We start from the raw sequence: 18768 nt of genomic DNA on the forward strand, positions 1-18768 counted from the left end.
TTCACTCACCTCAGCCTCCCAAAGCGCGGGATTACAGTCTGAGCCACCGAGCCTGGCTTCATTTTTTAATATTTTGGTAGAGACAAGGTCTTGCTGTGTCACCCAGGCTGGTCTCAAACTCCTGGGCTCAGGCAATATGCCCGCCTTGGCATCCCAAAGTGCTAGGATTACAGGCGTGAGCCACCATGCCCAGCTCACAACTTGTTTTTAATTTCAACTTGCTGTTAAATTCTGTCTGCTTACTAAATCTTCAGTGAAGATATTCATTAAATGACATTTTCCAGAACAGCATTTTTGTTAATATCTAGGGAATTCCATAGTAATTTGGTGTACTTCTTCCCCTTCTCCCCTAGATATAAAATGTGATTGACATTTGAAAGGATTAATGAATTTGATACTAGACTCTTTAGGTAGGAATATATTTTCTGGTGGTGTATTTATCATTAACTCATGTATGTTAAAAATACTAAGGTCTCTGATGAGATTCTGTTTTTTTCTCCCCTAAGAGATGGGGTCTTACTATATTGCCTGGGCTGGAGTGCAGTGGCTATTCACAGACATAGTCATAGCACACTGTATCCCTGAACTCCTGGGCTCAAGTGATCCTACCACCTTAGCCTTCCGAGAAGCTAGGACTACAGGCATGCCCCATCACACTTGGCTTATTTTCATCTTAATTTCAATTTATATGATCTTAAGCCTTTGATTCAATCCTTTGTTATTACATTTTACACTGTAAAATTGATGTCACACAAATGTCTGTTTTAGGAGTAATTATCTAGGAAAGTTCTGCGTTAGAATTTAAGTTCTCTTCAAATATCACTATAGCATACATAACTTGAAAATATTATTTTAAGTGAAAGAAACCAGACACATATTACATGAGTCCATTTATACGAAGCATCTGGAATAGGCCAGTCTGCTGAAAAAGCGGATTAGTGGTTGCCAGGGACTGGGGAGAGGAGACAAATGAGGAGTGACTGCTTAATGAGTACAGGGTGATGAAAATGTTCTGAACTAGATACTGGTTATGGTCACACAACACGGAATGTTGTAAAAGTCACTGGATTGTATACTCTTAAATGGTTACACTGATAAATTTTATGTTTTATATACTTTACCACAATTTTTAAAAATTGCTATAGTGATTTTTTTGTTGATGCTGATGTCTCAAGTTAGTATTTACGAAAACCTAATTTTCTCTGTTATGTTTTATTTAGGTAAAATGATCCATTCTATGGTAGCTCATTTGGATGCTGTTACAAGTTTAGCAGTAGATCCTAATGGAATCTATTTGATGTCTGGAAGTAAGTCTGAACTTTCATTCTGTACTGCACTCAAATTTTATAAAAGAACTGTTACTCAGTAACAAACTTTATTTATTCTTTTACAGGCCATGACTGTTCCATAAGATTGTGGAATTTAGACAGCAAGACATGTGTGCAAGAAATAACAGCTCATAGGAAAAAATTGGATGAATCCATTTATGATGTTGCTTTCCATCCATCAAAAGCATATATAGCCAGTGCAGGAGCTGATGCCCTTGCCAAAGTATTTGTATGAATCAACAAACACTCGCATCATAACAAAGATTTGCTTGGACAGAAAGAGGGTCTGCATCACTGCCATCAATAAAGTTACTGATATGACACTACATGTGATCTGCCTGGTGAAGGCTATTTGGGGCAGGCATAAATTGGTGGACATCACATCTTAATGTCAGACTCATTAATTTAACTGTAATTACTGTATTTTGTGGGACAAAAAAAAAGACTCCAGTATTCGTGGCCTGTACTGGATATAAACCGAGCGTATGTCTGTTTTTTAGATGTCTTTAAGCCAATGTAGAGTCTGATCTTTCAAAAAGAATTTTTTGTTTGTTTGTTTTTGTTTTTGGACTCTGTGTGCTGCCTTAGGGTTAGGAATGTGGTGCTCCTGTTGGGGGAAGTGAGCTCCAAGAGTAGCTTTTTTTCATCTGTTAGTGATCTTCTGTTTATCAGTTGAATGCCACAGATTCCCTTTTAAACTTATTTTGCTTTAAAAAAAAGAAAAAAGAAAATTTAACTTAAAATATTTTAGCATTAGTTGCACAAAATGTTTGGAAAAAATTCTAGTTTTTATAAGTCTTTTTATATATTTAGCCTGTCACAACAGTGCTCAAGATTGTATTGAAGATTTTCTGCATTATACAACCCTAAAACACAGAGATCTCACTGACTTACTGCCCTGTAACCACTTTCTTTCCTTCTTTTGCTTAATACAGCTCAGCTAAGTCCTCCCATAAAGATACTAAATAACCCATATCATCACATAAATGTCTTCATAAACCAAGGACTATTAAGTGTATTAAAAAGAAACAGTGGGGTTTAGTACTCCAAATGAACTCTGAAAAAAGAAAAACTAATCTTGGCATCTTATCACTATGTGATATTTTGTACATCTTACTGTATTTACAAGTTTATTTATCAAGGATTATCCATCTTGCTAATAGCCTATTATTTATTTCACTTTTTGTTGGTCTTTATATCCTTTTATTAATGTGCTAAAGGAACCTGTATATCTATTTTGGAACTCTTTGAATAGTCTAAAATAGACTAAAAATGGAATATTTTATAGTTTAAGTTACAAACCAAGGTGGGTCCCCCAAAGATACACATCTTGGTTTTCCATGATTCCAAACAAAACTAACTTGTTTAAAAGTATTTGGAGTAAAATTTTATTTGCATTACAAATAGGATACAAAAATAGTTGAATCAGGATACAGAACTCTGCTGTGTTTGGACTAGTTATCCCTGTTTTATTTTTTTAGATGTGCTTAATTTTATGATGTAACTAAAGATTTTGTTTGTGTAATGCATGATTAAGACAATAAAGTATTTTTTCTAGTCTTCCAAAAAACTTTTCTGATCAGTTTGCGAGTTTTGATGAGTTTTGTAAGGTTTTTGTTTTACAACTATGAATCAGCAAATTTTTAAGATTGTACCACATAGCAAACATACAGCTGTTGAAAATAATGTATATAAAATGCATATAATAAATATTAAATTGTGTACCTGTATGTTACTGTTGGCTACATCATTTTGTGTTGAATAATAAAGTGCAATACTTCACTCTCCATAATTAAACTAGGAAATGAAGATGATTTCTTAGTCCTTATTTTTATGCTGTTCTTTTGAACTTTGTACTCTTTATTGATATTCTAGTATGAGAGAACAGTTGCACTATTAAGAATGCCTAAGTATTTCATTTCATCTGGGGATTTTTAAAAAAATCTTCTATTAGGTAGTTAAAAATAACCAAAAAAAAAAAGATATTCAGAGATGCAGTTTTAAATAATTTCCTTAGACATTGTGTTACTTTATTAAACCTGAATTTCAGTTACTGGTGGTGGTATCCCTATTTTGCCATACCTATTCCCACAAAAAAATTCAAGGAATAAATTGAATTGAATATTAGTTAAAAGTTGTCCTTATAAATAATGTTAAGTATCAGTATCTCGAAACTTTTCTTCAACAAAGTAATATCCTTTTCTTTGAAGGGAATTGCAGATAAAGATCAGAAGGGAACACTAGAAAACTTATGTGCAAAATTCACTTTAACTGCCTACTGCAAAAACAAATGCATTTTGTGTACATTGAAAAATTTTGTCATCTGCAATAAAAATCCAAATAGCAGTTTTAGTCATTGCTGATGAAACACAAACTCCAAAACTTAAAAATTATATATATTTTTCTTGAACTGAAAATTCAACTGATGAACAAATTAAAGAGGTACTTCTCTCCTCCCTCTTTTTTTTGAAATAATTTAAGAAAAAGCTCTTCCAAAGCTAGTGTTTAGAGTGGCTATTCCAACCCAGTGCGTTACCATTTAACTGAAATGTGATGAATATAGCAGTGCATAAGCATTCACCTCTTCTGGGATGTATTAAAACTGAAATGGTTAAAAATTAGTATATATATTTACTTTTATCTCCTTTGGTTGTATTTTTTCTCTACAATATTAAACATTTGGAAGAGACTAAAGGGATGCAAAAAATGTCTTATTTTATTCTACTTGTGTGCTTTCATTTGTGACTTATGTGGAAATTACATAGATGTTTGACTACCAGATAGTACTTTATATATACAAGATTGAAGAATATTTTATATACAAACCTTACTATGTTGACTTCTTTAATATTTAAACATTCTGCTTCATATTTTATTATTATTCTCATTATTTCAAATTAAGTTACTTAAGTTACCCACTGAAGAGTAACATTACATTTAATGCCTTGCATTATAACTGGACTAATGTATTTGGAATCTAGGGTTGCCTGCTCAAGTTGGACTGTAGAACGTCTTTTTTACTCTGTCCCCTTTTACTGGTTAATCCTTTATCCTGATATGTTTACTTTTAAAAGTTAAACAATTAAAGAAAAAACCTTTTTTTAAACAGGATTCATGACTGGAAGCTGGGTTTTCATTAAAGCTTAATCTTCCAAGAGGTGGTACTCCTGGTTGAGAATTTTTGGTCAGCTAATGGAGAAAAGTCATGTTAAGTTAAACCCATTTTTTATATTGCTTAAATTAAAATTATCCTTGTTCTGTGATTTAGTCATACTTCAGCTTTTTATAAAGATGAGGAAGAGGGAGGTTACTGTCTTTGCAAATTACACTTTCAAATTCAAAAATGTATATACTAACAAAGACAGTTCTGCCTCTCCCCACTGTTCTTTTACTCTGTATGTGGGCTCTAAAATTGTTGGACTCAAAAGATTTACTGAAGTATATTATTCCAACCAATTAAAACCTTTTCCGGGTCAGCTGTTTAGTTGTAAACAGTTTCAGATAGAATCAGTGTATGTTTGAAGGGAGATACAGGGTGGGTATGTGGGTGACGGGAGGAGATAGGATCTTGTCTTTAGAACAGATAGGCAAGATGGGATGGTAGAGCCCCTCTGGTTTTTGGTGAGCTAATCCTCTCAGTCACGTTAAGGGAGTTCTGATCTTTCTTCGGAACCAACTTCAAAGTATGTTTAAGTTAAAATTACAAAACATTTCTGATGACTCAACTCAAAAGCATCTCATATTATTTAACCTAGTAATGAATGTATCATGCCTAGAACAGTAGGCTTTCAAGAAATAATTAGGAGAAAGAAAAAAATATACTTAGTATGGCACAATTTTTTTTTTTTTGGTAGACATGGGGAGTCTTGCTATGTATGTTGCCCAGGCTGGTCTTGAACTCCTGGCTTCAAGTGATTCTCCTTCCTCAGCCTTGCAAAGTGCTGGGATTACAGGCACAAGCCCCCACGCCTAGCCATGTTGCATGATTTAAACAATTCAGGTTGGTCTTTCCACATGAATTAGTGAATAGAGAAATTTTTTTTTTTTGGACTTTTTAGTTTTTTAGAAAGCAGGATTTATTGAGAGAACAGAAAAGCTCCCACAGTGAGAATTTCTACCTTATGCTCAGGAGAGACACTTAAAATAAAAAGCAGCTTAGAATAAGTCTCTAGCAGTTTTATTGCTTAAATATTCAAACTATAATATTTTTTCTTACAGTTGTTACTTGAAAGGTTCTTTTCTTGAAAGCTAGAAGTTGATAGTATAAGCAGTAAGTAAAACTTTACCAACTTAATCTTTTAAGTACTTGGATGACTTTGAGGATAAGCCAAATATATCCATGCACAAGAAATTAAGGAGATAAATAGAATACCAAGCAACCTTGCTATCTTATTCAGTGTGATATTTTTAATCGTAAGTTGTCATGATAGTACACTACAAGAGAGTGATACATGATTTCTTTATATTTCCACATGTGGAGTAATAGCTATTACTGATTGCTTTTAAGAAAACATCCATTTGGGTCAAGATTTTTATATTTGAACCATGTTAAAGAGCTGTTTTCCATTTAAATTTCTCGTCATTTTCTTTAGTTAATACAGAATGATTAGAGAAGGAATGTTGCTTTTGACCTAAATATTAGATTCTTTTGTTGTGCTGTGGAATTTGCATATCTATGCATTCAATGGGCATGATAGAACTCAAGGTTTTAATCTGCAATATCTCCTGAGTTTCTAAGGGTCATGATTATGAAGCCTCAGCAGTGTGTTTTGAATAAAATATACTGTAAATTGTAATCTGAAGGCAGGAGTTTTTAAGGTATATTAATTGGCTTAAAACGGCAGTTGACATACTTAGTATAGTTTTGTATCTGATCCTAGTATGCTATAGTATTTCAGTATTATGGGAGTACAATTTATACATTAGATCTTGTACTTTCTCAGTTGCCAGAATGTCACCATTATTGCTGGGATTCTAAGAAATCTCTGCAAATGCCTCTAATAACATCGGAAACAATTGGTTCTAATCCTGTGAACTCTCTTGTGAAGAAAGCATGTGACTCCTTTGGTTTAGAGGCCATATCTCTCAGGTCATCCAGAGGTGCCCAGGCCACACCAACAGAGAAGATGGTGATACCTACAATAGAAACGTGTTGACATGAATTAAAACCAGGTCCAGCTTACATATAAAATTATGTCTATATATTTTCTATACATTATTACATAGCTGCAGAGAAAACTGCCTACTCATTTCTGAACAATTGAATCCCCTGTTCCAAATTGTTTATAGTCGTGATGATGAGAGCAGCAAGAGAGTTTGGTCAATACAAGAAGCTTTGCAACGTCAGTAAGTCATCACATTAACAAATCATGATCACTCATAAAAGGTTTGATAAAGTTCAATATTCATTCATGGCAGAACACTGAGTAAACTAGAAATAGAAGGAAACTTTCTTAACCTGATACACATTGTCTTTTAAAGAAATCCCATGACAAAGACACATGGTGAAATGTCCTCTCAGATTGGCTTGAGAAAGGACTGCCTGTTGTCATCAGTTAAACACCATACTGGAGTTTCAGTCGGTACATTAAAGCAAGAAAGAATGGTCTAAGGATAAGTAAACTGAAGTTTTCTAAGACTGCCTTATGTGGGGAATGGTGACTAGTCTGTTGGTAAGTTGTTTCTTCCATTTTAATCTTTACAGTCGTATCGACAAATTGTGTAATAATTGGAAAATGCCTGTCTATAATCCCAAACAAAAATCTGATGATTAAAAAAAAACTGCCAAAGAGGGATTTCTATGAAGCTGGAGTAATTTCTTCAGTTTCATAAGGTTTTACATTCATTTGAGTTACTGGAAAAACTATTTTGTTTAGGGTGATATTAGTTGGATTCAGCTGAACCCCTATTGTCCAAGTATCCGTTTAGCAGATTCTTAGTGTAGCCTACCACCTATCTAATGCTGGGTGAAACTTCCCATAACATTTCTGGAGTTTGGTACTCCTAATGATCAGAGTTGTGAAGTCTTCAGATATGAAGCAGATTTAGACAACATAAAAACTACTTGAAACAATTTCTAATTTATCACGACCATCTAACCTTCTCTCCCTACTCTACAGTTTTTAAAAAAACTCAACTAGCCTAAAACTAGCCCTAAAAGCCTACCCTATTTTCTGCTGTGTGTGTGTGTATGTGTCTTTCACTTAACTATCACTAAGGGATAATTTTCATGACTCTATTTCAATGTGGGCCAACTTCTTAAAGTTTAAGTCACTCAGTTGTAGCTCCAGGAAGGGAACCTTAGCTTTTCATTGGTCTGTTTGCTCTCAGCAACATATTATGCTAATAACTTCAGGTACTAGGCCTTCACCAAAATTAATATTAAGGATGGGGTGAGGAAGAAAAGCCTTTAGCCCTTTTATAACACCAGAGTATGTTTTCATTATCTCAAGGAAAAAAAAATACTTGAGGAAGTTTAGATGGGCTATGATTAAAGTCTTTACTGGAGACCTCATCATCTTAGAAACACGCCGGACAAAACTTTACTAAAAAGGACAAATTATCGAAAGGTAGATTGTGATAAACTATTTGGGGATACTGTCCAAATTTGAGCTAAATGGGAGCACTTGTAGCATTTCCTTAACACGTGGCATGGTTCTCATGGCAGTTGTTCCAATACAGCAGTTAGGAATGTGGGCTCCACTGGAACTAAAATACCTGGATTTGGATCCCGGCCTTGCCACTTACTAGCTGTGTCACTTTGGGGAGGTTTGTTTACTTATCTGTAGAATGAGATGAGTAGGACTGCTTTGACAAATCAGTTGATATTGGGTAAAGCTCTTCTAACAGTGGCTGCCCACTAAGATGTTTGTTCCATGAAATAATTGTTTAAAGTCTGTTTACTCCTAAAAGTCACCGAACTATCCTTCATCCCCTCCCCATGCAAACGACAAGGACCTTACCTGCATCATGCGCTGCAGCGGCAGGGCCTCGGACGTCATCATAGGACTGCCCATCTGTCACAACGACTAGGAAGTTCTTGTTGGGGCTCTCCCTTATGGGACCAAACACATTTCTGACAGTAAAGGAAATGGCATCACCAGTCGCTGTTCCACCACTCATATAGCGGATGTTTCTGATAACAGCTAGGACATTCTCTTTGGTGCTGTAGTCAGTGAAACTGAATTCTGTGCGCTGATCGTAAGTAAACTGTACAGCAGCTATCTTGGCGCCAATGTCTGAGATTTCAAAAGTTTTGGCTATGTTGGAAACAAATTCAAGCATGAGACGGAAATTACTATCTCCAACACTGCTGGAGCCATCAATCAGAAAGGCGATGTTCACTGAATTATAGCAGGTCTTGCTGCACATCATTTGCTCGTGAGTGCAGAGCTTCTGTACCAGAGGCTTTACATATTTCGTGGTGCCAAACCAGTTGGGCATGTGGTAAGAGAAGAAGCCGTTACTCCGACAGACAGCCTAGGGGGAGAGGCAGATAAGACGTATCCAAAGGGATCAAAAGTTGTTTCTTCTTAAAAATTAGGGAAAATCTTCAATGCTCAAGGTTAATATGGGCTAGTCAAAACGTGAATCACTACCACCGTAAGAAAGGATGCCCTGGACCACCTCACCTTGTCAACAAATGCAACATCCTGAACCATTCCCAGTTCTTCAGGGATAGGCTTGGCCACAGAAACTATGAATACATTGACACCAAATTCTCTGGCCACAATGCCTGCTTCCTCGATGTCATCAGAAGGCCAACCATCAATAAATACCACCGCCACTTTGGGGATCCCTTTTCTCACTCCAGCATCTACTGTGAAGAATTTCTGAGCAGTATGCTTCAAGGCTTTTCCTAGGTTTAAAAAAGCAGCAAACAAGTGGCTCAAACGACATTTGTATTTCCCTGTAGCAGCTTATTGCTACTAAGAATTTACAGAACTCAGGTTCTACAACAGATGCACAAAATGGGAAAGTTTAATTATCCCTCAGGCCTATTTCTTGTCTTCACAACCCACATTACTTCCCCCACCACCTTCAAGAAGCTTCACATTTCCTTACCTCACATCAGTCACCAGTCAGAAATACAAAACTGACTCCTACTACTATGCATGTGCTTTCTATCTTGCCCTCTGGTGACTGATTAGTGCCTCTAAGGAGTCAGAAGAAGAAGTGTCTCTTCAGAGGGTCAACAATAGTGCTATTCTAATTCTTTCTGCCATAGCTGACAGGTCTGTAGATCTTTGCTTCCAAAGTGATACCTGGCCAGTCCAATGGATAAGCGTTATATATATATATTTATATTTTTTATATATAATATTATATACATTTATATATTTTATATATATATTTCTTATTTTTTTGAGTTGGCGTCTCACTCAGTCACCCAGACTGGAGTGCAGTGGCCGCTCCCGGCCACCGCAGCCTCGACCTGCTGGGCTCCGGCGATCCTTCCGCCTCAGCCTTCCGAATAGCCGGAATCACAGGCACACGCTACCACACCTGGCTGATTTTTTGATTTATTGTAGAGATGAGGTCTCGCTGCCCAGGCGGGTCTCGAACCCGCGGGCTCAGGCAATCCACTCACCTCAGCCTCCCAAAGCGCAGGATTACAGGCTGAGCCACCAAGCCCGGCTAGATAAGCGTTATAAATCACATTGCTTTAGAATTTTTAAAATAAGAAATATCAACCTTTTGGTGTACTTTCCATTATAAATTGAATATTCATCTCAGATGATCAAATGCAGACCTAGCCAAGATTTCAGAGCCAGGAGGAAGTTTCACTTCTGCTTATGTAAAATAGCATAATGTTGTTTTACGTGACTGATCACTGAAACCCTCTCCTATATTATATCCCAAGTGTCAAAGTCTACTTACCTGTATTGGAATTACCCCCTCTGAAACCTACTTCCTTTATGGCAAACAAAACATCTTTGGCTGATGTAAAGTTTTTCAGATAAAATTCTATTTTGGGATGTTCACTAAATGGAAGAAAAAGAAAATGTTATCCATGGAGAATTGAAGAGGCAAAATAAACAAGCAACATTATATGCCTTAAAAAACAGTTTTAAAATCAGACAACATCCAAGTTTCTTTTTTAATCCCACAGTATATAGCCAATTAAGATATATCATCCTTATTTGAAGTACTAGGGATATTTCAGAAATGTAACTAAGGCAATTGCTACACTGAGGGTTTAGTATTAAGCCAAATACATATTACAGATATAACCTCACTTCACCATAGTGGTACTAGATAGAAATTATCCCAATTATGTAAAGGAGAAACTGAGGTTGAGAGCATTTAGGCAGTTTGCCCAACAAAACAGCTGTATCTTAAATTCAGGTTGTTTGGCTCCAAAGTCTATGTCTACGCTGTCTGGAGCACCCGAAACCAGGCTTGGCTCAGGGCCCTGGGTTTAACGGAAGTCTACAGAGTTGGGCATCAGGTAGCTAAACTAACTAGAAGGCAGCCAGGTATAGACTAGGTCTACTCCAGTGGGGAATGCCAAAGCTCAAAACAGTGTGGCTCTATTTGCCCAGGTCTCTCTGGTCAGAAGAGACTTTGTTTGTTTTTTGTTCTTTTTTAGCGAGTAAGTAGGATTTATTGAGAAGACAGAAAAGCTCCCATGGTGCAGGGGATCTGAAGGGGTTGCCAGGGCTTATATAGCCCTAAGTCCAAGCTGATTGGCTCCCACTAGCTGTGAGCTGTTGCTGTTTTGATTGGTCAGTATTAAGGACCAAGCAGCAGAAGGCAGGGGCTAATGGTGAGCTGATTGGTTGGTTTTTGATCCCTGCAGTGAGGACTTTAGCTCTAACTTGAGGGGCTAGAAGAGACAATTTCAATGCCACTCAGATAGCACTGAGCATTTTTAAAATGGGAAAAGTTAGCCGGGCTTGGTAGCTCAGCCTGCAATCCTGCGCCTTTGGGAGGCCGAGGTGAGTGGATTGCCTGAGCCCGCAGGTTCGAGACCCACCTGGGCAACTTGGCAAGACCTCATCTCTACAATAAATCAAAAAATCAGCTGGGCATGGTAGCGTTCGCCTGTAGTTCCAGCTACTTGGAAGGCTGAGGCGGAAGGATCGCCGGAGCCCAGCGGGTCGAGGCTGTGGTGACCGGAAGCAGCCACTGCACTCTGGCCTGGGTGACAGAGTGAGACTCCAACTCAAAAAAAAATAAAATGGGAAAAGTTATCAGGAAATAAATTATAAAGTTACAATATTGACATTCTTGTAATAAGTGATAATATATGCCAATCTTAAAATTATGTGTATTGTGAAGAGTTTTGAAATTTCATTTTCTATATTCAATATGAAAAGAATTTCAGCTTCCTTTCATAACTACTCTGTTCATTAGAGACCATGTTGAATATAAACAACTAAGGCAGAATTTGTCGTGTTTAGTTCTTAGATAATTCAATATAAGTGCAAAACGTTAAGATCTTAGCATTATCAGTGTCATTTTAGTAAGTCAAGATTTTTTGAGGGAGAAGTATGACACTGATCTCTGCATACCTACTATTAGTATTTCTGCATACCTGATAGAATATTGGGTAACAAAATGAGATTTCATGGGCTGAAAACCTTTTCACTTTTATGGTCACTTTTCAACTATCTAAATTATTACTTATGAAATTAGTCTTACTTGTACATCCTTAAGAATATATTCTACTTAAATATAAACTCTTAATATAGTTCATTCCAATGTTTTTTCTAAAGTAGAAAAACTATAAACAAGGAAATTACAAGAAGTTAAGTCTTTGTAATGTAGATTTCATCTTAAGAAAGAATTGGGTCAAATAAGTAAAAATAAAAAAAAGTGTAAGATGAAAGTACCGCAGAGGAATTTGCCTCATGGGATGTTAAAATGTACAATAAAGCCACAATAATCAAAGCAGTGTAGAAAAAATGTAAGGATTAGCATATGAATCAAAGAACAGAATTGCCCAAACTTAGGCATAAAGGTGATACCATAAATCAATGAAAAAAGGAGGGTTGTTTTTTTTGGTAAGGTGAGAGACAAATGGTTAAATTATGTAAAAATCAAAGTTAAATTTTCACCTCACACCTAAAAATTATCTACACTAAGAACAGAGCCACTTGTAATAATGTAAGAACAAATGAAATATAAATTAATATTTGTAATGGTACTGTTTATACACACTTATACACTGCTGATGGTAGTTTAAACTGCTTCAACTTTTTAGAAAATAATTCTGCTATTTATTTTATCATTATTTCTTAGAGATTGGGTCTCACTCTGTTGTTCAGGCTGGAGTGCAATAGTGTGATTATAGCAAGCTCAAACTCCTGGGCCCAAGAGATCCTCACCTCAGCCTCCTGAGTATGGGACTACAGGCTCAATTCTGCTATTTATATCAGAAGCCTTAACGATGTTAGAACTTCGTTTCTAGGAATCTAGCCTAATGAAACACTCAGAGATGAGCACAAAGATGATATCAAAAGATGTTCATTACAGCGTAATGTACAATGGTGCAAAAACAAAGAGTGGTTAAATAATCATGCAAGGAAATTAATTTTTGATGAATACTTGTGGTATGAGAAAATGTTCAGAACACTAAAGGATGAAAAAACAGGATGCAAAGACATTTTTATAGTCTGAGATTTAAAAAAAGACATATTTGTGTATAGTCAAATATTTTCTTAAAATAAAACATTATAGTGATTAGGGCATATAAAATTGGGAAATTTTTTTGTTTTGTTTTATTTTTTTGAGTTGGAGTCTCACTCTGTCGCCCAGACTGGAGTGCAGTGGCTGCTCCCGGCCACCGCAGCCTCGACCTGCTGGGCTCCGGCGATCCTTCTGCCTCAGCCTTCCGAGTAGGTGGAATTACAGGCATGCGCTATCACGCCCGGCTGATTTTTTGTTTTATTGTAGAGATGAGATCTCGCGGCCCAGGCGGGTCTCGAACCCACGGGCTCAGGCAATCCATTCACCTCAGCCTCCCAAAGCGCGGGATTACAGGCTGAGCCACAGAGCCCGGCTACATATTATTTTTGAATGAATAAAATAAAAAGGTCATGTTCAGATCTCCAACCAAGAGAATATGGAAAGAGCTAAAAAAAATGACAGAATAGGGAAGGAGGAATAGACATAGCATTGCTTCTACGGAGAAGAGAAATTGGGAATTGAGTAGATGTGCAGAGATGATTTGTGAGAGCAACAGGACCCTTCAGCCTACCGTCTGGTCCTCATGTACATAGCATACAATTCTCTAAACCTTTTATTCTAAAAGGATGTACTCAGCCTTACTCAGTTTGCCTATGTGGTCTTAGACCATGAATTTATATAGTTTAGATGGCCACAACTCAACATGTTTATATTGAACTAAAATGAATGTACCCACGAAAAGGATCGATAATTTGTCATTATTTAAGACATCATTCAAATCTCCTCCCATCTGATTTTGAACGTTCCCAATGAAAAATACTTAAGGCGATGGATATGCTAATTACCCTAATTTGACCACTATATGTTGTATGTATGAAAACATTACCATGTACCCTATATATACAATTACTGTGTCAATTAAAACATGAACACATCATTTAAAAAAAATCTCTCATTTTAATAAGGTTGGTACCTGGCTTGAACAAGGCCCACGTGCGGTCCTTCTGTTCCAATTCCCAACATTAGAGCCACTTTCCCGACAAAATTCTTCTGTAAATTAAATCGGCGCTGCCCGATATTAAAGCTTCCATCAATTAGAAATGCAATGTCTGCTTTACAGTCTGTGAACACCCAAACAAGTCCTGGCATTAGCAGTCTCAAGAAGAGGGAGAGAAAATGTTATCTTCCCAAATATCTTGATTCTTACCTTTATTACCAGTTTTCTTCTCAGGTGTTTTCTTTAGTCGTTTACCTGAAATAAAGCAATTGGCATTAACAAAGGACAGTTTCATAGCAAAATGCCCACATGGGGAAAAACTCATGACAACAAGGAGTATCATTCTTGAAAAGAGGGCTTTTTTTTTTTTTTGAGTTGGAGTCTCACTCTGTCGCCCAGCCTTCCAAGTAGCTGGAACTAGAGGCGTGCACCACCACCACACCCGGCTAATTTTTTGATTTGTTGTAGAGATGAGGTCTCACCAAGTTGCCCAGGTGGGTCTCGAACCTGCAGGCTCAGGCAATCCACTCACCTCAGCCTCCCAAGGCACAGGATTACAGGCTGAGCCACTGAGCCCGGCTGAAAAGATGGTTCTTAAAAAAATTAATTTCCTCGATATTTTCTGGACTGGGGAAGCAATGATCCAACAAATAAATCAGGACTGTAATAGGCCTACATGTATATGATATGCCTCGAATTCAGGTCTATGATATCTCAAACACACAGCTGAGACAGGCACTCAGAGTTAGGTCCTAATGTTCTTAGTTTCTTTGACCTTAAAACTGCCATAGCCTTATAAAAGGGGAGTCTTGGCTTTTTTTTTTTTTCTTTTTTACAGTAGATACATACTAATTCCTTTATATGACAAAGCAGCAATCAAGGAAAGGGAATGGAGTAAATGGAACTAGGAAGAAGTTCATGTTACTTTTCCTTTGACCAGTTCCTATGTGTGGTTTATCAAATCAGGCAGAAATTATAGGACTTCAAGAGAATGATTGGTAGCAGAGTCCATAACTGAAAAAATATAAGAAGGATAAGGAATCTGAAATGTAAAATGTAATGTTTCCATATGTAATGACAGCAGACTTAAGATATTTGCTTTGTTTCTCTTACTAAAAATCAATTTTTTAAAGGAAAGCTTCTACCAACAACACATTTATTTATAATTTCCAAATGCTGTGCCAAGCAACTAGGTAGGTTCCATATTTCATACCTGTTGGTGGACGTGCTGTGGACACTGCTTGTCCTGTAGCCTCCTGGGTACCACTTTTGCCTTCTGTTAAAATAAACAGATGCTTTTTTCCCCCCTTTTCCTTCTTCACCAAAGTATTATTAATTTTGGATTTTACAGGATGACAAATGTAACAGGGTAATGGTGATTACAGTTACAAACATCATGCTGTATGCTAGTAGCAGAGAACCAAAATGCTTATCTGTTATACTTTAAAAGGATCACCAAAAATGAATTCACTAGTTTTTCAGTTTAGTGTAACTTGATAAGTGGGTATTCAGACAGCACGCAATTCAAGTTTCTAATGCTCTCACGTGACAGTAAGATTGTCTTTCCCCTATGCACCCACATTTGACTTGAGTGGGTACTTGACCCCTCAGTCTAACCCACAGTTTACCTCTTCAATCTTGATCACAGGTTTTTCTACCAGAGTTAAAGAGGTTGGGCTAAGAAAAACAGAAAACTTTTTTGGGGGGGAGGTGAGGGTAGAGGGACAGTGTTACAAAAGTGAAAACAATGTAATTGTACCTACTAGTTACTGTGAAAGAAGCAGACCATCTAGAAAGTGTTTGCGACTGGATGCCATTGGCATCTACTGAGGAATAGTTTTCTCGACCAGGTAGGCTATAGACTCGGACAGGTCCCCCTGAACTGCTGATTACTCCCCTGCAACACAAGAATAACAGCTGAGATGCTATCCATACTTTTTCAGGGCATCCGACTGAGTTATAGTGCCGTGTTGCTTCCATTGCTTTAATTTAAAAAAATAGTTCATTCAGTAAGGAAGTCATCTAAGGATGCTGCTAGCTGTTTAAAAACTTGCTTACACAGATACAAAATATGCCTGGAGAAATGGTTTTGTGCTGTCAAACTTAAGTGTTGATAAGAACACACTTGTAGTATCCTGTTCCCTACATTTCAGAGATTCAGAGTTAATAAAAGAGTGCTAAACAACTTTCCTAAGACACTCAAACAAAAAAACAGTCCAAGGCATTTAAATTTCCTACTGGCCATTCTACTGCAGGATAGCATGGCACTTGCTAACAATAAGGACCTTGGGCAAGATACTTGACAACTCTGAGATCCGTTTTCTTCATCTGTAAAGTAAAATTGTACCTACCTTGTAGAATGATCGAAGTTAAATTAAGAGCTGACACATAGTAAAAACTCAGTCATATATGACATAATTAGGAATGTTTTAGAATCACAGGAATCTAGCTGTCAAGAAGTAATGCAATCTGCCTTTTGTCAGAAAGCTTCCCTTGTGTATTTGGTGTTTCAAAGATACCCAGGAAAAATCTTAAAAATGTATTCATCTTCTATGACCAAAATGACACCAAAAGATAGAATATGGAGAGGAAGGGGGCCCAGATGACTTAGAGCAGGAAAGGAAATCATCATGCTTGCATTTCCCTCCCACCCTGGAATGTCTGGGCTTACCTGTGGACGGCGGCCCCACATATGCTCGATACAGATGCATATACTATGTTCCCAAACACAGAGAATTCCTCAAGAGGGCAGCCTCCTGGACAAAGGACATCTGCTTTCTCTTTCCTGATGTCCAAGCCTCTAGTAAAGCATGTAATAGCGATGGGAACTGAAGAGAAGAAATATGACAAGCAACCTTAGGACTTCTTGAGGCGTAGTGATGGGGGAACTAGGGCATGAGATTTAAGTTTTGCTTCCCTAACGTCTACACTTCCAGTTAAGAATACTGACTAATGTACCACTCAATACCATTCCAAATTTTATCAAGACACAGGGTGGTTTTCCAATTTAACACAGCCCCCAACCACTGTCAAAGTCAACATGGGAATTTTCTCAGGTTTTTGTTTGTTTGTTTTGTTTTGTTTTGCAATGGGGTTTCCTAAATCGCCCAGGCTGGTCTCGAACTCCTGAGATCAAGTGATCCTCACATCTCAGCCTCCAGAGTAACTGCGACTACAGGTATACACTACTGCACCAGGCTTCTCAATTCTCAATCACGTTGGAAATACATAATTGGAAACATATCAGGATTAGAAATAAAAGTCACTGAACATTTATTCATTCTAGAAATGTAAGAACCTCAACTTTGACAACACCGTACACATCGTTACTCGAGATGAAGACAGTAAATCCTGATTGAGCTATTGTGGAACATTTTCATAGATACACACACAAATCATATACCCTAGTTAGCCTGCAAATGTGGAGCCTTCAAATACATGTCAACCTAAGCAAACCAGTAAAAAGATACTCAGGTTCACAGGATGGTACTTAATTCAACCATTCGTTTGTCACTGTAGATGAGGACATTAAAGCCATGAGGTTAATTTGCCTAAGCAACATTCCACAACTGCTGAAGGACAGGAAGGAGGGAAGTTAGTTCCTTCAGAATAGGGCATTTCTATCTTAACTGAACCTGATTATGTCTGCTCCAGATCTATCCAAAGAAATATATCAGGCAGAGAATGCATTTTTAGAAAGCACTGTTAATATTCTCAAGTTTCACACTGTCAGCCTAACTAACAATAAAAGTTTTCACTACAAAACATAGTAGAAAGTGACAAGCCCTTGGCAACATGTCACAAGAAAACATAATACAACACGTCAGTTTGTCATTTTACCGTGGATACTAAATTGGGATTCAGGTTATTGAATTTTCCAAACCCTTCCGAAACCGATGTTAAGTAAAAAAAAACTCTTTTTCTTCCAAGGCAGAGGAACCATCTCTGGCCCTGCTGCCCACCTGAGCTGCTTGCCGCCGACGAGGACCTCCTCTGTGCTGGTTGTGGTGAGCTACAGCCTGGCCTTGACCTTCCCCGGAAGGGAAGGAAGGGAGCCAGGCACGACGCGCAATTCCTAGCTCTGAACCACTCCGGAGCGCCGAGGACGTTAAAATCCTTACCCCAAAGAGCAGCCTCATACGTATGATCCAACACCCTGACTCCTACAATACTTTCGGCGGCGGGAGGGGGACACGAGGATTCGGTGCAGAGGCCGCCCGCCTTTAGCTGCGGTCACTGACTTTGACGAGGGGCGAGGGGCTTGAGAAACGCAGCCGGGTGCAGTACTTACCCTCATCTCCATTTTCCAGGAAAACAGATTCTAGGAAAGGGTTTCCCTTTTGCGTTGCAGAAAATACGCCGAACCACACTCTCAAGCCCGCACCTCTACTCGTGAAACAAACTTTTCAGACTTTCTCGAGAGCGTGTGGATTGGACCGCGAGAGCGGTCTGATGGGGGGCGGGGGGTCACACCTGGAAACGTGCCAGCTAGGGTGTCCGACGAGGTGGGCCACGACGTCAGCCTCCCTGCCCCCTCGGATGTGGCCGTCTGGAGTCGCGCCTGGGCGTCCTCCCCCCGACCCCCAGCGCCGCGGAAGCCCCGGGAGAGCGAGCCCCCGGCGGTGCTCGGGGGTCCTCCCGCCTCGCCCCCCCGCGGCCGCGCGCGGCGGACCCGCCAGGACGCCCCCGCCGGAGCCCGCGGGAGCCCCAGGTGAGCCGGGGCTGCTCAGCCGCGGGGAGGCACGCGGGCGCGCCCCACCCTTCGCGCCCTCCCGCGGGCCCTCCGGGCAGGTCCAGGGCGCCGGGTCC

General features: G+C 38.5%; 2 protein-coding genes across 5 annotated transcripts in view; one reads left to right on the plus strand and one right to left on the minus strand.

Annotated features, from left to right (window-relative positions):
• STRN3 (striatin 3) overlaps positions 1-3142 on the plus strand; it is a 65213-nt gene extending 62071 nt beyond the window's left edge. For all 3 annotated transcript variants that reach the window (XM_021706441.1, XM_021706440.1, XM_021706442.1), the window contains 2 exons: positions 1221-1307; positions 1394-3142. In XM_021706441.1, the coding sequence (XP_021562116.1) occupies positions 1221-1307; positions 1394-1563 (257 nt within the window). In that variant the 3' untranslated portion in view covers positions 1564-3142. The remainder of the gene's footprint in view (positions 1-1220; positions 1308-1393) is intronic.
• On the minus strand, positions 1891-16789 carry COCH (cochlin). Of its 2 annotated transcripts, XM_021706444.1 has the most exons (9): positions 16631-16784; positions 15723-15856; positions 15173-15235; positions 14170-14214; positions 13936-14083; positions 10209-10312; positions 8960-9186; positions 8291-8807; positions 1891-2035 (listed from the first exon to the last, which is right to left on the minus strand). In XM_021706444.1, the coding sequence occupies exons 5-9, from the start codon at positions 13983-13985 to the stop codon at positions 2028-2030; spliced, it is 906 nt and encodes a 301-aa protein (XP_021562119.1). In that variant the 5' UTR covers positions 13986-14083; positions 14170-14214; positions 15173-15235; positions 15723-15856; positions 16631-16784; the 3' UTR covers positions 1891-2027. The 2 variants fall into 2 exon arrangements, with proteins under 2 accessions (XP_021562119.1, XP_021562118.1); XM_021706443.1 differs by lacking the exons at positions 1891-2035; positions 15723-15856 and adding an exon at positions 5490-6464 and having other exon boundaries at positions 16631-16789.
• Positions 16790-18768: the final 1979 nt, after the last annotated feature.

This window comes from Carlito syrichta, unplaced genomic scaffold (genome assembly GCF_000164805.1).
Source record: "Carlito syrichta isolate Samal-C Ts95f unplaced genomic scaffold, Tarsius_syrichta-2.0.1 Scaffold315592, whole genome shotgun sequence".
Lineage (NCBI taxonomy): Eukaryota > Metazoa > Chordata > Mammalia > Primates > Tarsiidae > Carlito > Carlito syrichta.